General features: G+C 49.5%; 1 protein-coding gene across 2 annotated transcripts; it reads left to right on the top strand.

Moving 5' to 3' along the window:
- Nucleotides 1-827: 827 nt before the first annotated feature.
- Nucleotides 828-26,499, top strand: GATA4 (GATA binding protein 4). Of its 2 annotated transcripts, none has more exons than XM_009948783.2 (6): nucleotides 828-1,353; nucleotides 20,498-20,664; nucleotides 23,381-23,506; nucleotides 24,684-24,771; nucleotides 25,040-25,182; nucleotides 26,317-26,499. In XM_009948783.2, exons 1-6 carry the CDS (start codon nucleotides 828-830, stop codon nucleotides 26,497-26,499), a joined length of 1,233 nt encoding a protein of 410 aa, XP_009947085.1. The 2 variants fall into 2 exon arrangements, with proteins under 2 accessions (XP_009947085.1, XP_009947077.1); XM_009948775.2 differs by having other exon boundaries at nucleotides 20,495-20,664.

Here is a 26,499-nt window from a genome sequence, read left to right as displayed (position 1 = left end):
CCCGCCAGCCCACATCAAACGCCAGCCTCGGGGGCCATTAACAACTTAAAGCACCGATCGTACCTGTGGGACAAAGGTGGGGTTTTTTTTTGTTGGTTTGGTGGGTTTTTTGGTGGGTTTTGATGGGTTTTTTTTTTTTCGCTCCAGGCCCTAGGAGAGAGCATCGCTGTCTCTCACCTTCCAGGCTGTGTATCCCCCCACCTCCTGGGACTGCTCTAACCTTATCTCCTCCGCCCCGAGGGGGGGGTGGTGGTGGGGGGGTGTCCCAGCCCCACCGCCGCCTCCTCCTGCACCCCCATCCCCCCCACACCCCCTCCATCCCGGCCGCATCTCCCCCTGCCTCCCCCGGAGGTGTCGCTGGACGGGGCGGGGGCTGGGGGGTGGTGGTTGTGGGGGGGAGAAAGACGGGGAGGAGACTGACCGAGGGTTTTAAGCAGCCCAACCCCATCGTGGAGGGTTCGGGGGGGGGGTGGGGTGGGGGGCAGCAGGAGGTGATGGATGGAGCCCTGTGGGAGAAGCTAAATCCAGGCGGCAGCTAAATCTCTCCTCCGGAGGGGACCTGGACTTCTTGCTTGGGGTCTCGAAGAGGCGGCCGGACCTGCTGAAGGTGGGGAAGGTGGGCGGTGGGGAAGGGAGGGGGGGGAGGTGGAGGAAAATTGCATCGCTGGTGGTGTTTTGGTTTTGGCTGGAAGGCTGTGCCCACGCGAGAATCGCTCCGGCCATCGCTCGCCGCAGGGGAAAGTGGAGCCTGGGGTTTTTCACCCGCTCCTCGTCGCTCTGGATTGTGGCCGGGGACCCGGCTGGGGTTTGGGGAGGCCAGTCGCGAGATGTACCAGAGTTTAGCCATGGCAGCTAACCCCGGCCCTCCGGCGTACGAGGGGGCAGGTGGCTTCATGCACAGCGCGGCCGCAGCGTCCCCCGTCTATGTGCCCACCACGAGGGTCACCTCCATGCTCCCCAGCCTGCCATACCTCCAGAGCAGCGGCTCTTCCCAGCAAGGCAGCCCCGTCTCCAGCCACTCCATCTGGACTCAACCCGGAGCCGAAAGCACCGCTTACAACCCTGGATCTTCTCACCCTCCCGTGTCACCTCGGTTCTCCTTCTCCACCAGCACCCCCATTCCTGCCACCTCTTCCCGGGAAGCCGCGGCGGCTTACAGCAGCTCCTTGAACCTTTCTGCTAATGGGAGGGAGCAGTACAGCAGGGGTTTCGGCAGCTCCTATTCCAGCCCCTACCCGGCTTACATGAGCCCCGAAATGGCCACGACCTGGACTTCTTCGCCTTTCGACAGCCCCATGCTGCACAACCTGCAGAGCCGAGGGACGCCCGCGGCCGCCCGGCACGCCAACATCGGTGAGCGCAGCCAGGGTTGGGGGTAAGGGATGGGAGGGTTTCACCCCACCAAAAAATTTGTGGGCACGCGCCCTTCTTTGGGCAGGGCGAGAAGGCGCGAAGGGCAGGAGGGAGAAATTCAGCCTATTCGGGACGTCGCTGCCGGGGCCACCCCTCTGGCTGCAAAACCTGGGGGTCCCCAGGGTGCTGTGGTTGCTCCCCCTGCACGCACACATTTTCTCTGCAAAACCATCGTTTCAAAATCCCGACAAGGACCACAGCTTCCCAATATAAATATCATTTAGGGTAGGCCCGGAGCTGGGAGAAACGATGTGCCGAGCCCCCGCGCAAGGACCCGCGGGCTTCACGAATAGCTCCGAGGGGATTTAGGGGCTGCGATGGGGATCTCCGTGGTGCGCAGGACCACAACGCTCCGTGGGTGTGCAGGCAGCCCCTTCCCCGGCTTGCTTTAGGTGTAAAATGGGGAAAATTTGTTCGGAAAAGAGGGATTGAAGTTTGGCCCATGAATCCGAGATTCTCCCTTTGGGCTGTTTTATGTTACGTCCTTTTTTTATTTTTGGAAAGATCTGTTAGGCTAGAGAAAGGGAAAGTGAAAGGAAATTCGGTGCCGAGGGGAGAGAAATGATGGAAAATGAGGAAAAGAAACATATCCGCATTTATTATCACACTTTTGGGGAGTCTCACAGGCACATCTGAATGACCCAGTCCTGTATTCCAGCGTCTCCTTGCCCCCAAAAAATCTCAGCCGGGATCTCTTGTGCCGATCCCGATCTCAGAGCCTTTTATTTCATTAAGCGCCTCTGCGTCCTACAACCAGAAATCGTCCCGAATGGCTTAAAATACTGCTTTTATATTTTGTACAGTGGAAGAGGGAGAAAGGGGGAGAGAAATGTGGGACACATCTTTGCATTGTGGTTTCATAAACCCTTTTTTCCTCCCCGCCTTCTCTCCATGAAGGTATTTCTGTTGGCTTTGGGGTCGGGATTAACAAAGAAAATGACTCAAATTTGTCTGCAGATACGTTTTAAGATCGTGTTCTTTAACCTAAATTTTTGAAGGTATTTTTTCCATCGTGTCTAGTGAGGTTTGCTTTATCTTTAGCATTATTTTAAGATGTTAAAGAAAGGCAAGTTGGGTGTCGGTGAAGGCTTGGCCTTGCCAATGCTTTTTCTTTGGGTGTTATGAAATTGCTTAAACTGAGGAATAGATTATCCATAAGGATAAAGTTTTGTCCAACCAGGCAATGATTTTAGGAAGCCATGGGAAGGTGTAAAGTATAGGAAAAGGGCAGGATGAATCGAGTAATCAAATAGTAATTAAATATTAACAACAAGGACGTACGTGCATTTGTATTTGACTATGGTGCCACCTCTTTTTCGGGAAAAAAAAATAACACCACCTTTTTGCAGCAGTCTCAAAAGGGCTCAGAGTAGTAAAAATAACTTCAAACCAAAATAATGCGAACGAAGAATTGCAGTTGTAAAAATACTCAGCGGCTTTTAAGGTGCCGGGGATTGAGCGCAGCGCTTTGGGGGTTTGGAGCCCTGTGTTAAGCAGCGGTTCGCGTCGCAAGTCTCGCAGCCTGCCTTTGGGTGGCAAAAAGTGGGTTTTATCTGGGCTCTTAAATAGCACCGGGCAGACGGGATGCGTTGAGCCAGTCTAGAAAATGTTAGCAGTCGGTAACGAGGGAGGAAGAAACCGGGAACCTTTTCCATCACCACGTCCCGGTTGGGGTGCTGGATGCAGGGTATTGCCTCCGGCATCGCCGAGAGCAGCGCGGCAGAACCCCGGGGGATTGATTAGCGCGGGTCTAATTATGTCTCTGCCTTAAATGTGGAAGAAGCACTTGGGTTTTAAATAAAAAGCGCTTGGGTTTTGGTAAAGTAAAAAAAAAAAAAAAAGAAGCTGCCTGAAAGTGGGTGAGTTTTAAATTCAGGATTAAAATGGATTTTTTTGGATGGCAGCTCCCTCAGCAAGTAGTTTAAAGTCCAGACCTGCCCCTTCCCTTCTTCTCCCCGAGTCGGGATGCGGCCGCTGCTGGGCTGCTCCCAGCTGGCTCCTCGACGCCGGAGCGATGCTGTGGGTATCGAGGGGGTCGTGTGAAGCACGTAAAGGCTGGCTGGTGGTTTCTGAGCAGGGAGAAGGTGTTTTTTTGTTTGGTGAGCGAGGGTGAAAAGCCCTGACGGGCTGAAAAACCGAAGGCACTGAAAGATTTAGTGGGAGGGAAACACCGTTGTGGATTTCACCCATCCAAACCCGATTTGGTAGCACGCCTGAGCCTGGCTCAGCGTCTGAGCAGTCCCTGGCCCCAGACTCCTTCCTTTGCCTTTCCTTAGGACTAAAGAATTTTCTTTCCTCTGCACAACGACGGCTCTCAGGGTGGAAGCAAAATCCTTCACGCAAGGCTGTATGAAATCAGGCGATTTTTGCAGCGCTCTCATTTCCCTCCAGCGATTTTGCTTCCTGGAGAACCGTCACCTTTGGATAGTGCTAATTGCAGAGCACCCCTGGGATCATTAGAAAATTAATTATTATCATTTTTTAATGGTGAGGATTAAGTCTATGCAGGTGTAGCTGGGTAGGATACGCAGCCTATGCAATTGGGGATGGCATCTTTTCCCCCCACTGTAACACGATGTACTGGGGAAAGAAGTTTAGTGAAAATATATTCAAAGAAAATGATACTAAAAGAAATAAAGATCTTCTTGTTTTTTCCCTGATAAAAGGAATTTTGGCCTGGGTTAAAACGTGCCAGCACAGCTCTGTGGTATAAAGTGCTGGGAAGGATGGGTGCGTAAATCACATGGGCCTATTGGAAAAATTTTCCCCGGTGTGAGTTCAAAATGCCAAATTTGGGCTTTTCGGGGTAAGTTTGGCGAATGATTTCATTACTCAGGGATCAGACCCGGCGCGGCTGAGGCCGTGAACTTGCTCCAGGCATTCCCTGGGATGGCGTTACCGTGAATTCCCGACTTAATGAGGCATGAAAAGGACCCGCTGCAAAGCCCCCTTTCAGGAGATTTCCCTGCCAGAGCCAAAAACTGCTTATAATCTGTCCCCAAATTACCAGGGATGGGCAGCTTCCCCCTTCCCCACGCAGAGGGGAGCGGGGATAGAGGGCGGCACAGGAGCCCAAGCGCATCCAGCCCGCTGCCACGCTTTTCAGGCTGGGAGGGGAAGGCCAGATCCTGGTTTGCCACCCCCACCCCTTGTAAAGTTGCTTTTTGCAAAAAAAAAAAGCGGTGGGGTTTTTCTTTTGCCGTGGCACTGAGGAGGTCGATGCTGTTGGGAGTAAACGGGCGTGAGGGGCTGTGGGCACTTCTGACGGGCGCTTTGCATTGTGTTTCGAGTAAATCAGGGTTCCCTGAGCAGGCACCGTTTGAACCCAGCAGCAGTATCTGGGAAGATCAAAGCCTGGAGCAGACGCTTGGTTGGAAAATGTCTTCTCCGCCGCTGGTGGGGGAGAGATTGTGAACCAGATCTTAAGCTTTCCCACAGGGATGCTAAAAGATTTGCCCTGTAGCATCCCCGGGGCCAGCATTTCCAGTGACTCATCGGCATTTGTTACAACCCTCTGCCCTACAAGCAGCCCCTGACCTTCCCTGTGCACCTAAGGACGAGGTGGCTGCTCCCCACGGGGCAGCGGGTGACGTGGGGAGCCCAGCACCTCTGCTGTGCCTGTCCTCGCAGGCATGAGACCGCGGGATGGAGGGACGGTCTGCAGGATGGAGGGACGGGGCTGTAGGACAGAGGGATGGGGCTGTAGGATGGAGGATGGGGCTGTAGGATGGAGGGATGGGGCTATAGGACGGAGGATGGGGTCGCAGGATGGAGGATGGGGCTGTGGGATGGAGGGATGGGGCTGCTGGATGGAGGATAGCGCGGTAGGATGGAGGGATGGGGCTGTAGGACAGAGGGACTGGCCTGTAGGACGGAGGATGGGGTCGCAGGATGGAGGGACTGGGCTGTAGGATGGAGGATGGGGTCGCAGGATGGAGGGACGGGGCTGTAGGACAGAGGGACGGGGCTGTAGGACGGAGGATGGGGCTGCAACACGTGTCTGCATTTTGCACGGGACCCTACAATCCCCCGTCCTGCAAGCGGTTGCAATTCTCACCTTGGCTCCGCCAGCGGGGGAAGGTTGGCCCAGGGCTTTGTTCCCCTCTGCGGGTTTCAAGCCACCTTCTGCTTGCTGCCTAATTTAATTGTCACCAGTCAGTCTGGGGTTTGAGATGAAACCCACAGAATTAGGGTTTCTAATCTTTCAGCAAGATCAAGCTCAAACACACAACTGATCATTACCGCCCCGAATCCCCAAACAGTATATTTTAAATTGTAAGTAAGGCAACAACAATAATAGAAATATCATCATCACGGGCACTGTATCACCCTTATTAATAATACAATTCCTTAACTGAAAATTGCACTTTATTACCAAATACAAATGCATATTACGTTGCATAGAACAGCCATGGTGTAGTATATAATACATTATAAACGCTCATGAATTTTTGTAAAGCAGTAAAATTAAGGCAGTGGAGAGTGGTACTGAATCTAAGGCTTTATTAAGCCAGGATTAATTATTTTTCTCCTCCGCGGATGCACTCATGTATGTGTCTTTATCTCTGTAACAATAACAGCAATACTTTTTTTTAAGACAGCCCTTATTTTGCTCTCTCCATATTTATTTCCACCAATTTTGGGGGAAAAAGGCAAAATCCTTGGAAATAGATGAGTGTTTTATCAGGCAGTGTATCCCAAAGGAGCTTGGGTCCGATCCTGCTGCCTCCGTGCTCTTGGGATGATGGAGAAACCTTGGCTCGGCAGGCAGAGAGGAGCTCCCCAAAACTGGTTATCCTGGACACAGCCGGGTTTTTTGAAAGTGCAAAGCATCTCCCTCTGAAAAATTAAGGATGTTGCAAAAAATAAAAAACACCCAACCCACCAACAAAGCACCAACGAGAAAATAAAATCCTAAATAGGATGAAAAAGCAGCAGCGCGGCGAGATGAGCAAGTTTTTGTGCCTGAAGGTCGGCCGCTTGCTGCTGCTGAGGGAGGGTCTGTGCAGGGGCTGCTCAAATACAGGTGGAAAAATGTAATTTTTAAGGAAAAAAACAATTAAAAAAATATTTGATAGTATAGCTCTGAAACGTGCAGAGACTTTTTTCTCATCGGCACAGAGCTGTGGGACGAATTTTTTGCTCCTCGAGCCCCGCACAGCTTTGCGTACGTAGGAAAAAGGGGGTGTAAAAACAACACGTCACCTTTCGGAGGTTTTGTTCCCAAATTCACACATCACTCCCGTGTGTCCTTCCCGCCCTACAATTTCCTTATTGAAAAGAAGGTGCAGAAATGGGGTATTTGGGGATCGCTCCCTGCTCGGCGATGCTCCCGGGGGGACGCGGGGAGAGGAAGGTGGGGAGATGCAGCTGAACATCGCAGGTCCTTCGAGGTCTTTTGCAACCCTATTACAAAAAGTCTTAACGAAGCGTCTGCCTCCCATTTGGGGCTCACCGCTGCCCGCGAAACCAGGCAGCGATCTGTGTCGAGAGCTTAGATTGTGGGCTTAAAGCAGCCGGTTTTGGTCACGCTGGGAGGGCAGAGGCAGAAACGCAGAATTCTTGCTGGGACGGCCACACCAGCCCCGTGTTACAGCAACGTGTGATCCCCAAAGAACGCGATTACACAGCCAAAACCCCTCAGTCATGGGAAGGTTGGGTTGTTACGGGTACGGCTTGCCTTGCAGGGCGGGGGATGTGTGTAAGGATGCCTGTAGGATTGCAGAAAGGGAGATTGGAAACGCCAAATATTCACCTTGTAGACGGATCCTGAATTCATGCTGCTGTCTGGCAGGAAGGTGTAAATACGCCTTCTGCGTGCGAGTGTGAAATGCTGCTTAAATAAGCAAGGAAATAAGTGAGAACGTGCTCTTACCTCCAAAATTAACCCGAATTACAAGAGCAAATTTCATCATAAGGTTGGACTGAGGTTTTTTTTTTTAATTTGAGGGGGGAGATAAAAACCTTGTGGGTCCCCTTTGTGGGACCAACCCCTCGCAGCTGTCTGTGATAACGTCCAGCGTTATGGCAAAATACTAAAATCTCTCTGGCCTTTACAAGTCTTCCCCACATCACCGGTCACGGTGACCGGTCCAAGCTGTAAATACATCTGTAATGACAAATTAAACCCAATTATCTGCCATGCCTGAGCAGTGAGGTCTTTATACGTGGGTGCTTACACGCGCGTGACAGCGCTTGAAAATAATTCGATCCTCATCATTGCCTTCGCAGCGGCTGGTATTAAGGGCTCTTTTGAAAGCCCCCGTGTTCCTGCCGCGCCAAGAGATGCCGTTGTCAGGTCTCGTACAGCAGAAATGTTGGGGTTTGGTGGGGTTTTTTTCCCTTGCAGTTTTTTGGAAGGGCACTTACTGCAGAGATCGCTTGAGTTTGCAGCAGTCCCCGTGCTACTGCACCCTTTTAAACACTCGGGGCATTTCTTTTTCAATAAGATAAGCTGGAATTTCTCATCCCAAAAAAAGCGCAGGCGGGTGGGCTCTGGGTCTGTTAGGGAAGAAGATCTGGGCAGAGGTTTTCAAAGCTGGACGTAGATCTGACCCCGCCATCAGCGCTGAAACGTTTCAGCTTTCAGGTTTTGGCAAGGTCTGGATTTTAAAGCCAAGTTTGGGGCAGTGTCCATTGGAAGCGAAAATAGGTATTTTTCAAGTGCTTGGGGATTATTATTTTTCTCAATTATTCGCTGGCACAGAGGGGCTTTTTTGCTTAATTAAGTGGACACTGAAACGTAGGATGCACCTTTTGCTTGGTGAGGGAGGCAAAGTTCTGTCCTTCCCACGTATTTCTGCTGTTTTCTCTGTCTTCCTAAGGCCAATCCTGCTGTTTTGCCCAGGCAAGGCTTGCAGGATCAGCACACACCCCCCACATCCCCGGCCCAAACAGATTCAGTATGGATTGCGGAAAAAAAACAACCAACCTCCCCAAACCCCCACCTTCATGGCTCAGAGCTGAAACCATCCCTGTTTTAAAGCAAAGAGAGGTTCGCCGAGAGCTGGTGCAGGATCAGGCCCACGCCAGAAGCTTCCATAGGGAAGAAACGCAGCCCCCACCCCCCCCCCCCCCATGTTATGTAGGGATCTAAAGGTTTTCTTGGGGAGGTGAAGCCCCAAAAACCGGTGGGACCTTTCTTTGTCTTACCTGGAAGTGGCCACGGGGTTTATACATTGCAGCATGAAGGGATTTCTGCCTTTTTTATTTTTTTTTAATTATTTTTAGTGACCTGGAAAGCTGGTGAGCCCCTTATCGGAGCCAGCTGGGCTCAAAGAGCTCACGCCAGCCTTGGGAGAGACTCGGTAATTCATTTTTGTTTGTGAAAGAGGGAAAACAAAATTATTCATGGAAAGTCGAGGAAAAGTGCGTTTTCCACCAGAGGTGGGGTGAGGGCAGCGGGATGAGCGGCGCAGCGGGGCTCGTCTCCCGTCTCCACCAGGGACTGGTACTGGACGCTTCTGAATCTGGGATAACAAAACTGTTGCCTGGAAATGTTTCCTTCTAATCCCTGGGAATGAGGTCGGTGTCTGCTGGGGGAGCCTTTCAGGAGAGGTCCCGCGGTGGGAGGCTGCTGCCTGCTCTTGCTCTTCTTCACAAAGCTGAGCCGTTTTCCTCCGGTCGACGTTTCCAGCCGCAGCATGGTCTGTTTACAGGGTGCTGGGGTAGGGCTGGGTGCCTGTTGCCGTCAGGCTGTCCTAAAAGGTTAAAACCCAAGCCCAGCAGAAGAGGTTGGGGGCAAAGATGGAGCAGGGGAGGGAGAAGGAGGCCACGCTGCCCCCTCAGAGCAAGATTTTGCCCATTTTGGCGCTTTTTTTTTCACAGTTCCTGCTTGCACGGCGCTCTCTGGCTGTGTCTATAATATTTAAGCAAGTTCCAGGCTGTCCTCTGGCCTCGAGGCTGTCTCCTTTGGCTCTGCAAACATCTCCAAACAGTTCTGGAGACATCTCCCACTTGTCTGCCTCTCAACTGCCTGCCTCTGGCTGTTGCCAGGAGTTGTGCCGCCATGCGCCTCGGCTTTCCTTCAAGCTCCGGCTTCTGGAGTCATGTTATCGTATGTCAGGCTCTGGTTTTGCAGGAAGGGAAGAAGCAGCTTTGCTGGACAACAGAAAAGCTGGGAAATCCTGATTCCTACGTGCTGAAACTCTAGAAGAGACAAAAAAATAACCTAATATTTATTATTTAAACTCTGATGAGTTTCCAAGGCAGGCTCTTGGGTTTGCAAGCCAGGGAGCCATCATTGTTCAATATTCAGGGCTTGCAGCGCTGGAGCTGTAAAAAAATCAGCGACGCGGGGAGCCCCAGACATCAGGACTCCTCCGAATGACACGTTTGGCCCCAGATGTCTGAGATTATTTTGGGAAGGGAGCGCTGGCCCCAGGGGCTAGCTGCTCGGGCGACTGGCTGCCGGAAAGGACGCTGAACTGGGACAGGCCTTGGTGATGGGGAGCACGAGAGGGGTTGTTGGCTTGGGGGGATGTCTCCTCCTCATGTTCCCCTGGGCTGGGAGGATGCCTTGGATCGTGAGCACGACCGAGGCTTTTTTCCAGGGACTTCTTATGTTTGGTGTTTCATTGCTTCAATGGAGCAGACCATTGATGCTGTGATTTACCTCGACCCTCTGGATGTGAAGATTTGGCCTCGAGGGTTTTCCCAGTTCCCAGAACAAGTAGAATCACAAGCAGGAGGGTGAAATCCCCCTTGAATCCCCTTCCCTTTGCCCCCAGCCAGGGAAGGGTCTCACTCCAGCAGGGCTACCTGCCCCACTGCCTGACCTCCCCAGCCATTTCTATTCCTAAACCAACATCCCAGTCAGACTCTGTCACCTCCCTTCACGCAAAATCGATAACAACGGGTGAGCAAGTTAATTATAATCACAGAATAAACGCCGCGGTCTCAAAGTTCACTCAACTTTAGCAGCGTTTCAAAACGAGTGGACGGCGCCAAGAAACTTTCATTGATTCCTCCGGGGCAGGTGTGGGAGTTTGAACCTGTCCCCATGCTGATCGTGATTCAAGACCTACTCGATTTTCTTCCTTATCTTGACTTTCGCCTATCTTATAATGCCTGTTATTTTAGATAAAAAGTCCAATCAATTGAGTTAGAAAAACTGCAAGTTATATGTTGTCCTGATAAGTTTGGTACCTGCCGTTTTATTGGCCTGGGCTGTAGTTTCTGAGTGAACTGACCTTTGCAGATGCTTTATCGGCAGCCGGGGAGAATCGCTCCATCCTCCCGCCCTGCTCGGGGGCTGAGTTGACTTAACGTTCAGAATAACTAATAAAAGAGGAAAAGAGAAGGGCCAGGGGTTAAACAAACTGACTGTCCCCTACAACGTGATGAACTGTAGGAAACACCTTTTTGTTTGTCCCTGGCTGGCGTCCCGTAGGGAGGCCAGGATCTGGCCTAACTTATTTTGGTGTAACTCCTCTGAGTGAGATTTATCAGTATAACACCTCCAAATTGGAGTCAGAGCCTGTCTCTAAATTAGTGAGCTGCAGAAAACCGGGGCAGGGGTTTGGAAATGCACACGATGGTCAGTATTGGTTAGTGCCGTCATGCTCAGAGAGGGCTTAGACACGTGGAGAAGTATATACCCTCTTTCATATATTTCATATATTCCTACACATGGTATATATATGTTTTATAGAGAGAGGAGTTTTTTAATATATATATATGTGCGTGTGTGTGTCTCTGTGTGTTATATTTGTGCATGTATATATAAATATATATACACACTCACAATTCTGTATAGCTATGTTCTATGTAGCCATAGAATAATAATTCTGACAGCAAAACCAGAGAGAATTGATTAGAGATGACTCCCAGCTTGCTACAATGGCATTCTTAAGGACACGGTATATGTGTACATATATAAATTTGTATGTTTATATATATACATATATATATATGTACACATACATGTATAATACATGCACATATATGACAGCAATAATACAATTAATTGTATTCCTACAAGCAGGATGATGCCCATTTGACTTGGATAAATGTCTTTCCTTCTGATCTGCACCAGTCTGGGGGAAAAAAAAAAAAAAGAAGGAGATTTTCTGGAGCCACAGGATTGCAGAAATGCAGGTTGGATGACCTCCAGTCCAGCCTCCTGCTTGAAGGACGACAAGCACTAGTAGTGGCTGAGGTCAGCTGTGGCCGTACCTGGATAAGGCTTGGAAAAGCCCAGGGATGGAAATTTCCCCACCTCCTAATGACAACGCTTTTCCTAATGCCCAGCCTGCGGTTTGTGCTGCGTCCCCTTGTGCCTTCTCCCACTATTGAGAAGAGTTTGGCTCTGTTGCCTGCATACATCTGGCCAGCTGATGTCCTTGTGATGATCCCAAACAGCACCCATTTCCCTGGGCCCAGAGCTGGCCCTGGCTTTGGTCCACCTGGGTGCTGGCAGTCACCTCTACAGACAGAGAGATGGTCACCATCAGACAGACAGAGGACATACGACCACAGACCATTTGGTTCCCATAGTTTAAGGAGTTTCAGCTCATCAGCTGCTCTGTAGGAGCCCGAGCGAGCCAAGAGCCCACGAAGGCTGTGTTACGCTTGATGATGAACTGCTGTAAGATTTCAGCCATGGGAAGTCAACAGACCCTACTCTTCAATCATCAGTGCAGCCCCCGGCACGATCCGAGCACAGACCATCTCAGCCTGACTCAAACATCTCCTGGTGCAGGTCCTGGGAATCGCTTTGGATGTGACCACTGTAGATTGGGGTCCAACAGCATCTGAACGTGTCCAGACTCTGCTAGGTGGGCTTAGGGTTCACTAGTTAGCCAGTAGCTGGCCCCGGTTCACCAGTTACCCAGTAGACATAAGGCCGGTTCCCATGGCTCAGCCATGGAGCAGCAGCTTGGCATGCCTCCATAGCACACCTGCTTGTGGTCCCCTGTGGGTACATCAGACATGATCCATTGCCTGTGCCCAACTCAGAAAGAGCTGCCCAGGTGGGAACATGGCATTGCAAACCCCAAGATTTTCTGATGCTCTACATTTTTTTCCCCATCATCCCTTTCCCTGCAGTCATCAAAGAAAAGCCTCTGACAGGGCACGTCCATTTAGAGATGGGATGTATTTCAAGGAGGATAATGCTGCAGCTGTTTTTCCTTTGTCAAAAGAGAGAAAGACCATTTCCAAGTGCCTTCTGCCAAGTAGACGCCAGGCGGTGGATGGCTCCGTCCTGGCCATTGCCTGGGGTCTCCGTGCTAATCTAAGATTTGTTAAAAAATATTTGGACAGTCGAAAAGCAGAGGAATCTCCTGTTTATCAGAAGAGTCTCAGATATTTACAAGTGTAAGAATTCTAAGTAGGAGTAAGAAAGGGGAGGTCACCCTGGTGGGTGGGATCAGGTGTGCATCCCAGCAAAAGAAAGCAGACCTTGGAGTTTGCTCACGCACCATTTGACAGAGTCAGCAGAAGTTGCTGTCAGACACCACGTTGCTCTCAAAGGGGTGGCCAGCAAGTGCTCTGACCAAAAGCACCCTACATCCTTGGGGATGTTTGCATGCGTGTCTCCTGTATAGCAGACTCTGTGCCTTTTGGATGTGGGACATGGTACTTCAGTGTGTGGGTCAACAGTCTTTCCAGTCAGCCCTGGTACAACCATTAGGCTTGATGGTTTGGGGGTCTGGTGGTTCTGGTGTGCTTTTCCAAGCAACCAGGTTGGCCAGTCCCCCAGGAGTATCTCCTGCCCCTTCCCAAAACAGGCAGCTTGTTTGAATCTCCTTTAGAGGAATCCAGCCCGTTTCCACCCACCCTTCTTCCATCCACTGCTTGTCTCCACATCTATGACTGTGGCCTTTGAAAGTTGCCTTGTTGCCCCCCCATCCAGTGAGGAAGGGAAGAGCTTTTGCTCCTTCTCATGGGGGAGGAACAGTGTTGCGGGGAGATGAAAAGCCTTGCTCAAGGGAAGCCTGTTGCAAAGCCAAGACTGCACTCAAATCCAGGCCCAGGATTTGACCAACCTTCCCGTCGTGTCCCTCTTGCACATGATTTCAGCTGGTCCCTTGGCTGCTTCTACCTCCATCGTCCTTCAAAGCGGGGAAAACATATCCACGAAGGAAAGGAGTATTCTTGGCTGTTGGCAATGGTGTGTGCCACAGACCTTGGCTTGCCGCAGACAGAGGAGGGAACTTTGCAGGGGAGGGACGCAATGTTCCCTTTGCCTTGACGTGAAACATTTGGCCTGGGAAGGGTTGCACAGGAACAGTCTCACTGTGGAGTTTCACGAAGCAAGAAAAAACCCAGTTTTCTTTGGCTTTTTGAAAGCAGCATGTGGCTCAGCCAAACTGTAGGCTGAACGTTTCCTAAGCAATAAGCAGGGTCTTTAGGTTTGCTGGGGAAAAGCTGTTGGGTCTAGGGCAGCCAACTGAGTAACCAACCATTTTCTCCATCGTAGACATGTCAGATAAACCCCAAAAGATGCTGGGACAGCATCAAGCCATTTCTGTGAAGACGTACAATGATGCATTTTGCCTGAAACTGTGTTTCTGGCTAAGCATAGGGAATTTACATGCTTTTCCATTTCCTGCAGATCAGCAATCACACAGGTGATGTCTTCTGGTAATCCCGATCAGAGGAGAGCAGGGAGCCACATTCCCACTAGCAACCACCCCAGTGACAGGCACCATTCAGACAGGCGCTGTCTTGCTCTCCCCATGTCTAGGTCCCATTAGTCTCTAAAATAGTGGGGCCCTGGATGAATTACCCCCAAATTCTGTCAGAGGGGAAACAGGCAGAGAAGAGGGAGGGGGGAGAAAGCCAATGGGCAGAACCTGTTGTTGCAGAAGCACCCTCGGCTCCATTAGCTGAAGGACAAGATAATGCACATGAGCTTTCTGATCCCAGTCTGTGTGTCAAGCTGACGATGTCCCCGTCAAACAAGGAAAGGTTCACTGACAGCTTTCTTTTGGCTACAGATCTCTCCCATGCATAAATTTGGGCTCTTTTATATACAGTTACTCCCGGCCCCTTCTACTTTTGTCTCTCCTTGTTTTTTTGCTGCTGTCTTCCTTTCCAGTTCAGCCCTGCTCTGCCACGGTACTGGACCAACCAGCACTTTCAACTGCTGTGGTCTGACCAGAAACCTTTCAGTGGAGGTTTTTCCCTTTTAAACTTCAGCTTCTGGAGTCATGCAATTCGTGGGAGCATCTCAACCCATTCAAAAGACATACAAGATGTGACTTTCACCTCCAGTAGCTGCAGCAAAATACTTATTAAAAGGACCCCTAAAGGCTTGAACTGTAGAAAGGATTTCCACACTGTCACTTTTTAACAGAAACAATCTTGGGATTTGGGACAAAACATCCTGAGCAGCTGGGAATGGCAAATACTGTTTTCTCCTGCCATGCTGTCATGGCTGTCCCTTGAAGCAGAAGGTGAGAGTGTCTTGGGTGGGATCCCAGGGTGTTCATGTGTCTGAGGGGACAATGTCCTTTGCCTCAGCTGCGAGTGCCCCTGAGAGTCCATTTAGGATTCATGTATAAACAGGACTGTGGCTCTCACCTCTTATCATAACAAATTGTTTTAGGAAACTGCTTCTCTGCGGACAAAACTCCTCTCAGGGTCTGTTTAGAGCCTGTAAGTGCCTGGCTGCATTTGAAGGACAGCTTGTCCTTTGCTGAGTTTCTTCATTGGGTTGAGAAGACACTTCTGTAGGGGGAAATGTTGATATCAAATATCCCTCCAGCTGTAAACAAACTCCAGTGCTATATTAATGGAAGTCTCTTTCCGTTCCTCTTCACCCAGAGGGGATGAAGGCAGGAGGGAGCTGGCAGGCAGAAGACACAACCTCGTTGTTTCTCATGCAGCAGGGTCTGACTCCAAACCAGAGCAGGGAGGACTCTTTGTCCTCTTCTAGAGGCTGGTTTGGGAACAGAAACTTATAAACAGCTGGCTCTGAACTGAAGGATTCAAAATGTATCAAAGAGGCTTTTCTTGTCCTGATCCATCAGGTTTATATGATCAGGAAGATCTCTCCAAGGTTAACAGCTGTAGTGTTGTTAAAGAAAAGCCCAAATAAATCCAGAAGGTCTGGACCTAGGAACGGACATACTGTCAGGCTGGCAGAGTTGGGGTTGGCAGAGTTGGTGGAAAGACCCAGGAAAGGCAGTTGTTTGAGCCACTCTTCAGATTCAAGCCCTGGGCAACCTCCCCCTGATCCCCAGCTGATTTGGTTGCAAGAGGGTATCTGATCCTCCTGGTTGGGAAGGTAAAAGTACTCAGACTTTGGGTGGGGAGTGTCCTTGGTCAGAGATGCTGTCATGTCCTAGCCATGCTGGAAAAAGTGCCTGTAGGTGTGGGCTAGCTGGGCGTGCTCAGATGTGCTTTCGGCTGAGCCCTGCATTGTCTGTACCCATTGATCTCTGTGGACCTGGCGGTGGATGTGAAGGACCACTCCCAATGACTAAGAGCCATGAAGAGCCATATCCACAAATGTTTTTTTCCTACCAGACCCCAATGCCCCACTTAGGAGTTACTCCTGGCTCCCTGGGGACTGAATGTCCCATTGTGGAAAGTATTTCTGACATTAGCATACTCAAGGCCTCACCCAAGATTAGGAGGTTGTTGTGCAACACACAAGTGACATTTCCTGCCCTGGGGACCTTGCACTCCTCATAAACAGTAGGTGTGAGGGGAAAAAGATCTCCTTTTACACAGCAAGCTGGTGACCAGGATAGGGACAGGACCCAATCCATCCTCTCCACCGGCCGGGTCATTCAGCAAGATTTCATGATCTGCTCTCGTGTGAGAAGTTCCTTGATGGTCTAAAGGTAGGGTCTTTTGAAGAATTAAGTAGAAGGCCATCGGCTTTAATCAATGGTGGGGACTCAACCCATAAAAAGGACGGAATGATCCCAAGACTGATATTATCTGAGATAAGGGCTAGGCAAAGGCACTTTTGGGGAGCTGTATGTTCAAAGAGGAAGATGAGGCCATTCAGCACACATGAAGCTACTCCAGTCATGGGCTGGTGTCCTTCTCAGCCTAACCAGCAAACGTTACCCTTTCCTCAACCCTGTCCCAGGGCTGGCCATACCTGGCTTTGGGAGAGCAAGTAAATCTTTCCAGCAGAAAGGCTATTACAGAGGTCACCGGACGGACCCATAAATCTCCATTATCAGGCAGCGGCTCCTGTGCCACGAAACGGAAATTATTGCCCTGAGTGCGACTGGGGGAGCCTTTCCTTCCCCCCTCATTGTTCAGGGCCCTCCGGGAGCTGCTCGGGCAATTTGCTGCCTGAATAAACGTTTCCTTTCCCGGCTGCTAAGTACAAGGAATAAGTGTCAGGGGATCTCATAATGCCAGGATTTAGAGCTCCAGCCCCGAGACGGAAGCCAAGAAAACACTTTGCTGCTATTTCCCGGGGAGCCTCCTTAATCCCCATTATTAATAACAATGGCAAATTAAACAATTAATGCACTTGAAGCCCAGTGACCTCCATGCCCAATATAGCTCAGCCTGCTGGTGGATTACAGTTCCTGTGGGCTCTGAGCCTTGCGTTTCCTAGGTCTTGGACACCCATCCACGTCAAATCGCATGGCCTGCAGCTCTTCAGGTGCAACTTTCTCATCATGTTGTAGACCCTCAGGCTTTCAAGAGTGGCTGGGATGTCTCAGCTGTGTGGCCAGAAGGTCAGCTCAGAAAGATCCCCCCAGCAACTTCAGTTCTGGGTTCAGCGATGCTGTGAATTCTTCTTTTAGAAGGAAATACAGTCCTTTGCCTTCCACTTCTCCACTGGGGCCCAAAGGCCCTTCGTTCACTGAAGGGCATGCACTAAGCCTACGTCATCTTCTCTGAGCCAGTATCCAGCAGTGTCCAAGACACATCCTCTGCCATCATCAAGCATACTTTGAAGCAGGAGAGGACATTTCTCCTCCAGGTGACACCTCTTGAGGTCAAGGAGCTCCCTCTGCTCCTGACAGGGCTCCAGGAATGCTTTTAATGAGGTTGCACTCTGGAGATGTCATCTTCTGACTCAGCACTGGGTGGTGCACACAGGGGACGCACCCATCTGATATCGCCCCATGAGGGCTGTGATTAGAGAGAGCCACCCACTGTGTGGAGCCTCAGTGTGCGCTGGGAACAAAGTCTGTTCTTTCCCCGTCTCAAGCACCAGTGATTCCTGTTTATTAACTTTCACAAGGATCACCTTTGTCTGCAGCTGGGAGGGGAAAATCACACAAATGTTATTACTACAGAAGCAGAAGAGGGTTTTTTGAAACTTAAACCAGTGAAAGTCCCTCAAGAGAGAAGCTCCAGTCCAAATCCTATGGAAACTGAAAAAAATAAAGCACCCCCGAAACAAGAAGTGAAGAATATAGCCCAAATAAATACAGATGAAAAAGGAGAGCAAAGGGAGTGGGCCTCAAGACTGCTTTGTGCTGAGGTTTTAGATGTCCAATTACAAACCAATAGTGGAAAATAATGTGGACAGTGGAGATAGGTGTCACATAAACTCTTAAGAAACAACACTCAATATTCAGTAGCAAATTTGGTTATTGTCAGAAAATAAGAGACTTACGTTTTGCCTGGTTTCAAGTCCACATCCTGTTTTTCTTCTAAAAACAAAAGTATTCCCATGCTTGGCATTTCTTCTTATCATACCCATTTTGAGGGACCTTCTTACTCAAAAGTCAGTCCAACTTTTTCTCCAACATTTCTGAGGCACTGTTAGGAATTTTCTCCTCTTTCTGTGGTTAAAAACTTTCAGATTTTGATTATCTGGTGAAAAAGTCTCCAGGAAAGATTATATTTTGTAATTAGTCACAGATACAACTTATTCCTGTCAAGAGTTTTAACTGTTACCTTTGGACTATCGCTGCTCTGCTAAATTGTCCCTGGATTACGTCAACAACTTTGTATTGAATTATTTTCAAAGAAGAAAGGGTGTTCTCACAGGACAAAAGTTACTGTGAATATAACTTGGCTTTTTCATTGGAAAATGATAATCAAAAACCTCAACAACTTCTAAGATGAAAAAAGCAGTGAAATGCTTTCCTTTCTTGAGATTTTTCAAGGAAATGAGTTCTTTCCTGACAAGCTGTCCCAATCCCTAATATTTTCAAAGGAAGTTTATTTGATCTAGATTTTGGTTGTGACTCAATGGTGATTGTTAAAGGGGAAAGTAAGGCATTGTGGTTGCAGTATCACTGAATCCACGTGTACAAAAATCATCTTTCCTAAAACACCAGAATTGCTCAAAGGTAATGAGATTTTCCTAAGCTGCTGAGATGATACTGGATTCCTTCTTTTCTGGCTCCAGAGCCCCTTGGGTACACTCATTTACTGGTTTCTAGTATTTCCCCATGGGCATATCGTGTAATCTCTTGCCATTTTTAGCCTGGTTTTCTAGGGAGAATTAGGCTCAAGTGAATCTTTTTCTCTTTGTTTACTGGCGCTACTTTAGTAATTTTGCAATCCTTTGGTTGCTTCACGGTTATGTAGTTTCCTACAGATTTTCCAAAAATAATCTGGAGCAAGGAGAAAATAGAGCTGACGTTTGAACATAGCCCTTATCGGATATGAGAGAATCCACATGGGATTGAGACACAGAACAGCAAGAAGCCAAATTTTGTTGGTTGGCTGTTTGGGAAACTATTGTCTTCCAGCAGAAAGCTAAAGACACTCATATAACAAGCAGGTGGCCAAGCACAAAATATAGCAAGCTGCACATTTAAGAGTTAATGTTATGCTGGGCTCTGATGGCTGAAGGTCTCAATGCAAAGGTCCCACCATCCTCCAAACATCTCCTGTGCACTGCAGTTGGGAATTTTTTCAGCAGCCTTGTTTATTCCCAGCCTATGCTAAGTAACGGAGCCCTTTGCTGTCATTTGTTGTTTTCTTCTTGTCCCCAATTATTTTGCCATGTAGTGTTGCCTTTTTGGTGCCCACAACAGGGTGTGTCCATGTGCAGGAAGGAATGGTTTTGTAACAGAAGAAATACATCCCTGAGATGAACTCAATAGCTGATAACCTCTGGGTGGGATGACCATCAGCAACACGCATTTTCAAGGGCCATGCCATCTGGATGCAGCTGTATTTACATCTCGGCAAGGCCTACAGCTTATGCTCATATATTATTAGGTGAAAGTCTTGGCTTCTCGAGGGCATTGTACCCAACGGTGAGCTGACCTGTCTTTCCAAATGACGACGCAGTCGAGGTGCGTTGCGTTGACCTCTGCACCGCCTTGCAGAGGATACAGACCTGCCATAGCCAGAGAGATTGGACTGGCCCAGCCCAGGGCAGTTGTCCTCACCTGGTGGAGGATGAAGCGGGAACATAGTGGGTGAATGCACCAAGCTCTGGAGGGTGACATCAAGCGTGACGGAGATTTGCAGCAAAAGCTGAGTCTCCGACACACACGAACGCCCAATGATGTCTGTTAGCTGACAGCCTGAGCTGGGGTTGTACGCGTTGGTTCCTGTAGTTCAGGAGATGCTTCTGCAGAGAATAGGGTGAAGGCACATGAACATCCCTCCCCCTCGGCTCTCTGCAGCCCTTCCCCTCTGCAGAGGGGACGGGCTGGGTGAGGAGCAGTCCTGTGGGGGAGCAGGGTGCATGGCTTTCCCTGCCCACACCTGCCTGAGCCCTGTTGAGAGATGCTCGGTCAGGTGTCTGATCTCTGCGCGGTTCTGCTTTGTGGGTCCAGGCTTGTGTTTGTCCGCGGTCGCGGGCAATTTGTCTTGATTGTAAACACGGCTGTTTGCCTGCCCCAATCTGTTTGCCCTGGCTGTGTCCAATCTTGAAAATTGGATAACGTCAGAGCAGAAGGGAAGGTTTCTATTTCTGTCTCCCTGTATCCCTGTCCCAGCACATCCCTGCTGCCATAGAGGTCCTGCAGCCAACACTGTATGGCAGGGAAAGGGGTTCTTCTTCCCAATAATCCCAGAGGCTTCCTGGAGAAAGGAAGAGCAGTTTCTTGCAACCTATAAAATCTGAATATTTGTGATTTCTTGAAATGTCACTTCTGGGCTAAATTGAGAACCAAATCAGAGATTAAATTTATGTCCGCCTAATTAACCAAGCCTTTTCCCTCCTCTCCCATCATGGCAGCAGAATTTTTTGATGATTATTCAGAAGGGCGAGAATGTGTCAACTGTGGGGCCATGTCCACCCCACTCTGGAGGAGAGATGGCACGGGGCACTACCTCTGCAACGCCTGTGGGCTCTACCACAAGATGAACGGCATCAACCGGCCCTTATTCAAACCTCAGAGGAGGCTGGTAAGTCAAGATCACACAATGTATATGGGGCAAGGCTGCGTGCGAGGTTGGGGCAAAAAACCACCTCTTGGCTAGGTGGAGATGCCAGGGGTGTTTTGACTCCTTGGGTCCCCATCTGCCCAACCTAGGTGGTTTTGGTCCAGGTTTCCAAAATAAGCCAGATTGTCTTATGCTTGGTACACTGCAAGACCTTGTACTGTCCAGACCAGTTCTGCAGACACCCAGGTCAGGTAGTGGAAGGGTCTACAGACACAGGGGCAGAAACCATGGCGTCGGTTTAGCAAAAGCCAGTCTTTGTCTTAGTATCTCTGTAAGTACACTAGGACAAATGGAAACCCTTTTTAGCTCCACCACACTACCAGTCCATCTTCTCTCACCCTTAGAGTTTTTATTCCCTGGTCATTGCTGGGGAACCCCTTGCACTTCATGGTGACTGCCCACCTTTTCTGGATACCCTGCTCACGGCTCCATTGGGAGAGCTGAAGCAGAGCTTGTGGGGCAGGTCAGGGCGCCCCAAAATCCATAGGGTCAGGATGGGGTGTGCACGAGGAACCTGAGGGATGGGATCATCTCAGTGTTGATACCCTGCTCATCCCTGCCTGCTTTGGTGAGGGATTTTGAGAAGGTCTGTCATCTGTGCCCCAGGGACACAGGTCCATCATGAGCTCAGGCAGAAATAAGCCAGCGAGCCATCCCTGAGGCCACGTTTCCTCACTATTTGCCTCCCACGAGTTCCCATCCCCAACCTGCCCTGCCCTTTGCATTGCTCAGACCTGTCCGTCCTCAAGCCCAACCATCCCCTGCAAGGATCAAAAATGACACTGGCAGCTTGAGCGCTGCCACCAGCCGCAGCCACCCAGCGCCCTCTTGTGAAAACCTTTTCCTAGACACCGCACGGACGGCGCCAGGCAGCGTCCGCCACCTGGCATCCAGGCCCTTGCCCTCTTTTATTTACTGGTCCACAGGTTATCCTTGGGCTTATCTGTGGAGTCAGGAACGCCCCATTGTCTACCAGGTTCGGTCTTTTACAGCAAGCAGCAATGCATGCCATTAACGCCGCACAGCCTTGGGGTAAGGCTTGGAAAACCGTGTGAGAAATATAAATATGCATGAGCTGCCCAGATCTGTACATGCACTTTTGTCACCTGGCTGAGCAGCTGACAATCTGGAAATCTTGCAAAAATGACCAAATGCCTGCTTTTTCTTCTCGAAGAGAATTTCCATGAAGAAAAGGAGGATGTATCTAGGGGTGCAATGTAGGAGTGTGGTTAAAGAAATGACAATTGGTTGACCTGAATAAATACACTCAGCATAAGTGATTTGGTTGAATCTCTCACTGTGTAACCCCTTTTTTTTGGACACTGAGATATGCCAGAGAGCCCTGCAAGGGAAGATCTTTGCCTTTGCTGCAAGCTCTCTTTTAAGCTCTCAGTCCACTTACAAAGGCCAATGATTGATGTTAATACATGGTGAGGTTACAACTAAAAAAGAGTGGTTACTTTGCACCAAAGGGGTTTCCAGCTTTCAAAGTCTTAAGAAGTACTTGAATTTCAATTTTGATTGTCCTGCAGCTGTAGATTAACTGATCCTGTTCATAATGAGGGAGAAGACACAGAGAAAGCTGTGGCAATGGTCACCTTGGAAATCCCTGGTAGCTGCCAGGTCCTTATCTCCCAGGGTTTCACCCCATCGCACAGCTTCCAGCTATGCTGCTCAGGTCTGCAGAGCTGGTGAGATGTCCAAGACCACAGGATCTCCTCCCTATAGGCTCCTCTTCAGGCACCATGAGAACGAGGCATCTTCACACAGCTCTAGCACTTCTGTTCAGTCCCCAGTTTACCGGCAAGCAGAGAGGGAATTTGACCCCAGCCCATCCAGACTTTATTCTCAGCCTCTAAAGACCTGAGCTCTGAAGGATGCTGGGAAGAGTCAGGCAGGCATGGAGGATGTGGCTTTTTCTTCCTCCACCTCCCACACTGCTTCCAAGCTCAAAACTTGTATTTTATACGGTTTCAAGCCCACTGTCTTTTTCCTGTGGCTTTTTGAGCCTGGCTAAACCAGTTCATGCAGAATGGGAACCTCAAAAAGGCCTGTTCCCTGCACTGCTTCATTAGTGGGGATTCTTATTAATTATCCCTCTTTATCTTTAGGAAGACGATGCTGCTGGAAGCACTCTTTTTCTTATCTCCCCCTCAAGCCACACGAGCAACATCACGCAAAGCCAGCAAGGAGTATGTAACATTCATGGCATTGATAACATCTTCTTGGGGATATGCCATGATGCTTGGAAGGTGAAGTGCTTGGGTGCCTGAAAGGGCAGGACGGTCTGAGATCCAGACACCTTAGTGTAGGTGTGTGTGCATGTGCAGTGGGTCTCTAAGCTGCTACTAGACCTGCTGGAGACTTGGGTCTCTGTTCAGGTGATGTCTCTGGCATCATCTAAGATGCTCCAGGACAGCTGAGATGTCTGTGCAGCCCTGGCAGGCTGGAGGCAGTGGAAAGGCAGTGGAGCAGAAGCTGAAAGACGAGAGGGGAAGAAAAAGGCAGTTGTGTTATCGGCTGCAGCAACGCAAAAAGAGAAAAAGACAGAGAAATTAGAGAGGCAAGAGGAGATGAAAACCCGAGGCGCGCTGGAGTGAGCTCGTTGGGATCTGAGATGCTGCTGGTGGTAGCAGTGTAGGGCTGACGCCTTTTCTTCCTCTGCATTTCCTCACAGTCGGCTTCCCGCCGCGTCGGCCTCTCTTGTGCCAACTGCCACACGACGACAACCACGCTCTGGCGCAGAAACGCCGAGGGAGAGCCCGTCTGTAACGCCTGCGGACTCTACATGAAGCTCCATGGGGTAACGCCTTCATTGATCTCTACTCTCTGCAGGGAGGGTATCGATAGCACCAAGCTGGGGATTGGGTTCCTGGCACAACTCCGTGCTCTCCTGGAGCTGTTTTTCCTGCTGGTCCCTCTGCGCTTTAGCCCCCCTCAACATTGCATCATGTTTATATTGGCAAGGTGTGATGCATGCAGGGCATTTCTCACATATTAATTAGGTACCTCTTGCATCAGAGTCTTACAAGCCAATAAAATTAGGTCCAGATTCTTCCTTCCTAAATTCAGGCACTTCAGTGAAAAATCTGAGTCAGAAGCACAAAGAAGGGCTGAGCTCCTCCACACGGGGTGCCAGATTCCAGCTAAGACTTGGCTGTAGGCTTGTCATGGGACTGATAAATGACTTTTCTTGCATGGGTGTCCAGATAGTCTCTTCCTGTCAGTGGAGGTTTCGTGTATCTACATCACCTCTGATATACCCAGAAGAGTCCTGTTTGAGTCCAAGGCATAGCAGGACCTCAAGATGCAAATCTCCAGTGCTCCTCCCAACAGTCAGTGGCTACGGAGCCACCCCCATGGCAGAGACAGAGGCCTTCAATACCCTGGCAATTGCCTAGTAGCAAACCCCAGTTCCACTTCTCATTGCTACTCACAGGGTTTGTATACACACCCGTGCTTTCAATGAAGTCCAGTGCTTCAGAGCAGATGAAGAGCACTCATGAGAGGCAGGTCAAAGCTGGAAGACAAGGTGGGTGAGGGGAAGCCTTACCTAACCCAACAATTCTTCCTAGAAATCCCAGCATGTTTCTGACTATCAGGGTGACTTGCCTCAGTGGGATCAGTTCCTAAGGGAGGTCTCCCCACACAGGCTTGGTACCTTTCCAGAAAGCAGATATTAGCCAGAAAGGTGTCTTCTGCTCTGAGTTCAACAGGAAAGAGAAACAGATGAGCTGTAAAACACTCAATACCTACGGTGTCAAAACCCCATCTATTCCCATTTGGATGCACACCTTGTAATTCCGACATCTCTCTTCACACAGCAGTGCTGACCAGCGAATTTAGGCTCCATCTCGTTGTTGCTTTCTATTAAATCAGCTGGTTTTCATGGAGCCTACAAGCCAGAGCTGGAATCATGTTCTCCTAGATGACCTTATGGACATACAGAAACCAATGTTCTTTTATGTTTGGGTCCATAGGTTCCAAGGCCTTTAGCAATGAGAAAAGAGGGCATTCAGACAAGGAAGCGCAAGCCGAAGAACCTTAACAAAACAAAGACACCAGCAGGTAAGTGTTGCATGGGGGACTTTATTGTACGTGTATATGTGTGTGCACTTGTGTTTCTGACCACCATGCCCTGTAAGTCAGACACCCAACCACAAAACGGGCTGATTCTTCAAAAATGGGGGATGTCTGAATGCCTTTCAGCAGTAACAAAGCCCTTCCTACTATTTACTTTTTTATTTTTACCCACACTAACTTCTTGGTGAGTGGGTAGAGCTTTGTACTGAAAGGGCTTTGGGAAGAGCCTGGTTTACCATCTGCTTTCTCACAGGTCCATCCAGCAGCGAGAGTCTTACCCCGACCACCAGCTCCACCAGCAGCAGCAGCAGTGCCACGACCACTGAGGAAATGCGCCCCATAAAAACAGAACCTGGGCTTTCATCTCATTACGGGCACCCCAGCCCAATTTCTCAGGTACAGAGGGGAGATGCTGGCAGCGGGACAAAGATAGGTAACTAGGACGGTAGACATGGTGAGAAGAACATCCTCAAAAGCTCTGTGGAAAAAGGCTGCCCTTTTTCAACCCAGGGGTCTAGGAGTTCACAGTGAGAGATCTGTCCTCTGGGATGGGACAAAACCCCACATTCTTGTCACCATGTCTACAGCACAATATAGCTTTTTAGTGATGTGTAGCAGTTCTGAATTGGCAAGAAGCAGCAGCTTTGTTGAAAACATGAAACTCCTTCTAGCTGGGCAGCTATATAGGTCCCATAACAAGAAAACGCCCATTCTCTTTTTATGATTTGATTTTATTTGATCTGTCTTGAGCAAGGGAAAACTTGGCAATATTACTCTACTTTCTCTGCACTGGCTGGCTGCGTGTTGAGCGATATCAGAAATGCAGGGTGAGGAGAATAAACTCACACAGTCCCAACTGAATGAGTCGAGTCCCTGCAAAGGTAAAGCACGAGGGCAGATTGCTGCAGGGTAAAGCGGTGTGCTCCGTACCACGTCCACCACTAGATGTCTTGGGAGCAGCACTGCATCCACACAAAGTGCGTATCCTGCTGAACAACACCCAGACCTGGAAGCTGATCTGTGTGGAGGTTTAATACGCTTGCCTTGGCTAACGATCCCCATCGCACAACGCGACCAAAAGACAGCGATATATGACAGTTGCTCTTCTTTTGGGTTCATACAGGGAATTTCAGTTTTCTCCCGGGAGAAAGAATATGTGGTTGAGTGTTGTGCTGGACTGATCCTGCACCTGCAGTGCTTTGCAGCACTGTTAATGTCTCCTGCAATCCACAGGAGGCCGTGTGAAAGCTAGCAGAGCCCAAGGCCAATGAAATCTCGAGCCTTGGGAGGTAAAATTATCATTTCTGACATTTAGAAGAGAACAAGATGCCCTGTATGCTGTAGTAGGAAAGAATAAGGTCTACAATGAGAAGAAAAGAGCCTGTCCAAAGTATTATGCATAAGCTGCGATCTGCATCTCTACAGTAAATCCACAGACATGTTATTACATTAACACCAGCTCCCCCTAAAGGGATTCATATGGTCCTCAGTGGTTTGAAGCTTTATTCACAGATTTTTCTTTTCCTGTAGGCATTCTCAGTCTCTGCCATGTCCGGACATGGATCATCTATTCACCCTGCGATTTCAGCTCTGAAGCTTTCTCCGCAGGCTTACCAGTCAGCTATCAGCCAGTCTCCACAAACCAGCTCCAAACAGGACTCCTGGAACAGCCTGGTGTTAGCTGAAAACCATGGGGACATCATAACTGCATAA

This window comes from Leptosomus discolor, chromosome 2, assembly GCF_034619465.1.
Source record: "Leptosomus discolor isolate bLepDis1 chromosome 2, bLepDis1.hap2, whole genome shotgun sequence".
Taxonomy (NCBI): Eukaryota; Metazoa; Chordata; class Aves; order Leptosomiformes; family Leptosomidae; genus Leptosomus; species Leptosomus discolor.
This window is presented reverse-complemented; position numbering and strand designations above follow the sequence as displayed.

Coding starts and splice junctions, on each gene's coding strand:
- GATA4 (XM_009948775.2), top strand. CDS start 828: ATGTACCAGAGTTTAGCCATGGCAGCTAACCCCGGCCCTCCGGCGTAC. Junction 23,507..24,683: donor TCTACATGAAGCTCCATGGG/GTAACGCCTTCA, acceptor TTGGGTCCATAG/GTTCCAAGGCCTTTAGCAAT. Junction 24,772..25,039: donor CAAAACAAAGACACCAGCAG/GTAAGTGTTGCA, acceptor GCTTTCTCACAG/GTCCATCCAGCAGCGAGAGT.